The following is a 5,314-nucleotide window of genomic DNA, read 5'->3' as shown; positions in this document are numbered from 1 at the left end:
TTAACGCCGTGTATGGAAACACAGGTCGCTAGAGTGATTCAACTAGCGGCGCGTAAAGCTGCTCGCAGTTCCTCGCTCCTCTTTAACGAATTTAAGATGTGGGGGGTAGTGCAACGGGCTTAAGTTGCCCTAATGTTACAAAGTCCCCGTTAAGTACACTTGGTGTACTTAAGGGGATGGTCATTTACCAAATAATAGTAATTAGACCCAGCACTCGGGTGTTGTGCACATTTGTGACGAACCCTTGTGTATGTGATGCACATGGGTGCATTCACATTAGGAGGGATAACGGCTAGCGTCTTTCATTACGCGAGGTATCTAGAAAGATACGCTTGCAATACATATTAAGTGTTATCTATAGAGATGACATTTTGATTGGTAAAAATAGGCATCTGTATTTAATGCGATTAGATTTAAATCAGTTTGAAAACTAATTTTTACTTGGTATGTGCGCACGAGGAGCCGGATTACCGAGCGACAATAAATCAACTTACATTCTTACAAAAAAATAAAATTTCACTATTTTAGAAAGATTTTTTGCAAAATGAGAAAGGGCTCGACAAAAATATATTTTTTTCCTCGATTGTCATGGATCGTGGTTATAAAAGGCACTCAAACCATTTCAACGGCATTTTTGCCTCGTTCCAAATGGAGTCGCCAGTTCGAAATTGCATGTCGAAGTGATTTAACTTGGTCCGATAAAAGCGACTTTTGTACGTGTTGTGAAACCTAGATATGTTAAGTCCTTTGACACAGCTTTGAAACTCCACCGTGCCATCATTTTTATGCGACTTGTGCGGGATCAGCTTGGCAAGCAGCCAGAACTGCACTTGGTGCGAGGACAGGATCCCAGAATATCCCTCGCTGCACATGGCAGCATCCACGTTTTTCCGATACGCCCCCTGGGCAGCCGCATACGCCTCCCGGAGACTTGGAGTAATATACAAGCCATTTTGATACACCAGTGACTTCAGCGCCTTTTTGACTGGACATTGATGTTTTATAACCGCCAGCTCTTCCGCGAGCAAGTTCGTATCTTCAGTGCATACTTTTTGTGCAAAGTCCGATGCCATGGTCCCAAACATAGGCGCCCCTGTGCTCACCCAAGTTGTGCTTGCATCAAGCTTACACGTGCCATTCGCAATTGCGCCAGCGAGAATGAGACTTCCCATCGAGTGCGAAACAATGATCGTGTCTTTGATCAGGCGCCCTGAACTGGTATGGCTCACAGCAAGAGCGCGATCACACACTTTTTGCTGCTGTGTCGCATTCGTCCACGTATAATTCACGGTGTTCAATTGAGCAAATTTCATCACCGTGCAGCAGGGCGCGCGGTCGGCGATAAAGTTTCCCCAGTATCGCAATGAGCTTCGAAGGACTGGAAATTCCTCTTTCACGCCAAAACCATGAATAAACACGCAGGGACGGGGCTTGGATTTACACGAGCACGCATCCTCCGCAAAGGCGAACGAGAACAAGCTCCGTGACTCGTCCGTCACGACTTGCTCGCCAGTGAGGAGAGAGCGACCAATGGACGACACTTGGCTTGGTTTGACTTCTGTGATGCACTCTTCTAGATAATTTGGAGGGATTATATTAACTGGCTCGTCGAGGTAGCTCACGGCAATTTTGAGATCGTGTGCAAACATCTCAAAGCCCGAATTGCTAGACGCACATAATGCAAACGTCAGCGTCCCGACCGTAACTTGATACACATCTTTACTGGTGCACACTTTCAGTTGGTTTGATACGGGTGTGGCTTGATTTACAGCTGCAATTATGGCGTCAATCGGTGGAAGATCGTCTAATTCTGATTGCAAGCACTGAACCAAAGAAGTTGAAGAATCGACCATCATCGTTTCCAAATACGCGGCGCTGCCTACTCGTGTGTAATTATACAAGTTGGTACCGACTGTGAAAGTAGCAAAGATGTCGTACGCGACAGTGCTTTCATCTGCCGATACGATTGGATTCGCAACGATGGAGAAGTCGGTGTGTCCGTTAATGAAGCTGCGCTCGGTTTTGATAACGAAAAGAAGTGACGGCCACTGCGTTGTGCTGATTTTCTCTTGCTGTTGTTGGAGCTCGTTTCCTTCTACAGTAGCATTTGTATGCGTGGCGAGTACCACAAGAAGAAGGGTCCCCCACTGATGTAGCAGCATAGTTGCACGGCGTGTTATGTAACCACGAAATGGTTTTTGAATAGCTCTTCTCGAATATGTAATTGCACGCTTTTTTTCTTTATAGTCCTTTTGATCAAGGGTTTGGTCTTAATTGTGTGAGAATTTTTGATAGCTAAATAAAGTAATCCGAAAAGCGCCAACAGTGAGACAAAATTTTGTGTGAACCGTACACATGCGAATAAATCGTCCAAATGAATCGTTTAGTTCCGCTTACCAAACATTTTAGGTAAAGTCAGAATCTACGTTTCGCAGACCAGATAATTAAAAAAGGCAATAAGACAAGCATGTGTTCAACCGAGAATTTTAATGGAGTAGAAATAATCTGCCAAGAATACTAGTAAGCTTTAGCATAATTTGAGGAGCATAATTTGAGGAGCATAATTTATTCCTAAACGTTTTGCGTGAAAATTTCTATTCATTGGTAGTTGGACAAATAAAAACTAAAACATTAAGATTCGGCTGACCACGAGCCATAGCCGTAATCCATATGGAAAGATACCAAAGGATTTTTGGGTAATCCTGTACTAGACACAGCCGCGCAAAGTAAATAAAGGATACACAACATGGAATATGTCAAATGACTCAGACGTCGAGCCAAATTTGCACAGTTTCTTGACATAGAGACGCTTTCGCGGTGTCTTGTAGCATTATTAAAAGAACGTAATCTCACATTGTAACAAATTTTTATTGAACAGGCCATTTACCCGCTGCGAGATTATTAATTGGCTTTTTCTCTGGATTTTTGCGCCATCGCAGCATCTTTAAAATGACTGCTTTTTATAAACATAAAAAATACGTTTTAGCTATTTGTAAATAGCTGAGAATAACTTTTGTAAGCCACATCCTTTTGCAAAACTTTGTTCTAATGGAATCTGGGCGCCGTAGCACTGGCGTTTCGGCGACAAACCTGCATGTGTTGGATCGTCCCCTTAGCCGCGGCAAGAGTGAGCTAAGCCTCAGTGCCTTTTCGTTCCTATTCTCCGAGATGGTACAGTACTTCCAAGGACGCGTGCAGAACATTTCGGACTTGGAGAATCGGCTTGACGGCGCTGGATTCGGCGTCGGTGTACGTGTCGTCGAGCTGCTGTGCCACCGCGAAAAATCTGCTCGAAGGGAGACGCGCCTTCTTGCCATGCTTCAATTTATTGTCTCGACTTGTTGGAAGGCACTTTTTGGTAAAGCGGCGGATGCACTCGAGCGCAGCACGGAGAACGAAGACGAGTATATGATCCACGAACTCGAGCCGCTGACCAATAAATTCGTGTCGGTGCCGCCTGATCTTGGTCAATTGGACTGTGCGGCGTACATTGCAGGCATTGTGCGTGGCATTTTGTGCAGTAGTGGATTTGGAGCCGAGGTGACGGCGCACTCGGTCGAGGTTTCAAGTGGACAAAGGGCCAAGACTGTTTTTTTAGTTAAGTTTGACGAAAACGTTATTCGTCGTGAACGAGTAATGGCATAGTAAAAAATAGATTTAAAGAAAAAATTACGTTTTATCATGCGGAAGAATTAATAAATGGCAAGATGTGTCACGACATGGGAATGTCGCCCGTAGCACTCGTGGGTGGCAATCCCCACGTTGCGTAGTCGGCACGTTCGCTGGCTTTATACTCGTCCACGAGGTTTTGCACGACTTCGCGGGCGCTATCGAATTCCTCCAAATTATCGGCAAACATGGGTTCTTTGCGGTAATTTTCAATAAAAGCCCCGTGCTTTTTCAGTCGATCGTACTGCAAGAGGAGTTTATGAAACAACGCTCCGATGCTTGTGTGATTTGCCATCATCAAGCCATTGACCTTGTGAGCCGTCTCTACATAGGGCGACTTGCGCGATAAGGCCACTTGGATCGACGCCGGTCCCCACGGAATAAACCGCACAAGCTTTCGTTCTCGAATCCGCTGGAGCGATTTATGCACTTGGGTCGGATCCACGTCACCTTGAATAATATTGAGGATCGAAATGTAGCATCCAGTTTTTGTTGACGTGCTCACCATGATATTTTTGGGCTGGAGCAAACGTCGCATCACATCGAGGACTGTGGTTTTGCGTACCGCGGACACGTGGGCATCAATCGTTAAAGGGGTGTATCCCGTCATGAGAAAATGGCAGCGTGGGGTTGGAATCAATGAAGCGACTAGCCCAATAAGGTCGTTATTCATGTATCCAGGATAGCGCAATGTCGTGGTACTAGCTGCCATGACGGTGGAAACCAACGAGTTTAATTGAGAGACTGTGGGGTTCTCGACTCGTAATCGCTCTACGGCAATTCGATTCAGAGCCGTGTTGTCTAGCACGACTACCGAATCCGCATTGAGCACGAGTCGTTTCATCGTAAGCAATGAATTGTACGGCTGCACCACCACGTCGCTCTGAAAGTCCGACTGATTCGGAAACACCGAGTACGTCTGGATCAGTTTCTTAGGGAAGTGATCGTTAAGATTTTCCAAGAGGTACGAGCCCATACCAGAGCCAGTGCCGCCAGCAATTGAATGACATAGTACAAAGCCTTCGAGACTATCGGAACCGTCCGCTTCTCGGTCAATCATTTCCATTAATTGATCATGGTGCTCTTCGCCTTGGTGGTACCCCGACGCCCAATTATTGCCTGCGCCACCTCCCTCTTTCGATACAAAGTAGTTTTCCGGATTATATAGGTTTCGATAAGCCGATGTGCTGATGCTGTTAATAACGCGCGGCTCCAAGTCCATAAGCAGCGCACGAGGAATGTAGTGCTCGTCATCCGCTTGGTAAAAGAAAACATCTTTCCGATCGTGGCCTGAGGTGGCGAATTCCTGCACGATACCGTCCGCTGAAATACCGTGCTCGACGCAAAGCTGCTTCCAGAACTCCATGCCAATCTGGTTGCCGCATTGCCCAACCTGAAGAGTGATGATTTCACGCGGCATGCTAATTCAATTATAGACCTCCGCACCTATCACGATTGTTCCGAAAGCATTTATTTAACTAAAAAAATGGTTTTTTTAAACTGAAAATTTTTAATGAGCTGAAAAATAGCAAATAAAGTTCTCCCTCTGATAACTTCTCCCTCGAAAATGTATAACCCCCCTAACTAATAGAATTTGACGCCCTCAACGAATCACACCATAACGGTCTAAGGCGTTTGCCGAAGC

At 45.5% G+C, this 5,314-nt stretch overlaps 3 protein-coding genes across 3 annotated transcripts; 1 reads left to right on the top strand and 2 right to left on the bottom strand.

Moving 5' to 3' along the window:
* Positions 1-1,618: 1,618 nt before the first annotated feature.
* On the bottom strand, positions 1,619-2,162 carry CCR75_009335 (uncharacterized protein; the record flags this gene model as incomplete). The annotated part of the gene is given in 2 exon segments (XM_067967376.1): positions 1,619-1,665; positions 1,676-2,162. The coding sequence occupies 2 exon segments, from the start codon at positions 2,160-2,162 to the stop codon at positions 1,619-1,621; spliced, it is 534 nt and encodes a 177-aa protein (XP_067819859.1).
* An 886-nt stretch (positions 2,163-3,048) lies between these two features.
* Positions 3,049-3,645, top strand: CCR75_009334 (uncharacterized protein; the record flags this gene model as incomplete). The annotated part of the gene is made up of 1 exon (XM_067967375.1): positions 3,049-3,645. One exon carries the CDS (start codon positions 3,049-3,051, stop codon positions 3,643-3,645), a length of 597 nt encoding a protein of 198 aa, XP_067819858.1.
* Positions 3,646-3,712: 67 nt separating this feature from the next.
* Positions 3,713-5,089, bottom strand: CCR75_009333 (uncharacterized protein; the record flags this gene model as incomplete). The annotated part of the gene is made up of 1 exon (XM_067967374.1): positions 3,713-5,089. The coding sequence occupies one exon, from the start codon at positions 5,087-5,089 to the stop codon at positions 3,713-3,715; it is 1,377 nt and encodes a 458-aa protein (XP_067819855.1).
* Positions 5,090-5,314: the final 225 nt, after the last annotated feature.

This window comes from Bremia lactucae, linkage group LG18 (assembly GCF_004359215.1).
Source record: "Bremia lactucae strain SF5 linkage group LG18, whole genome shotgun sequence".
Taxonomy (NCBI): Eukaryota; Oomycota; class Peronosporomycetes; order Peronosporales; family Peronosporaceae; genus Bremia; species Bremia lactucae.
This window is presented reverse-complemented; position numbering and strand designations above follow the sequence as displayed.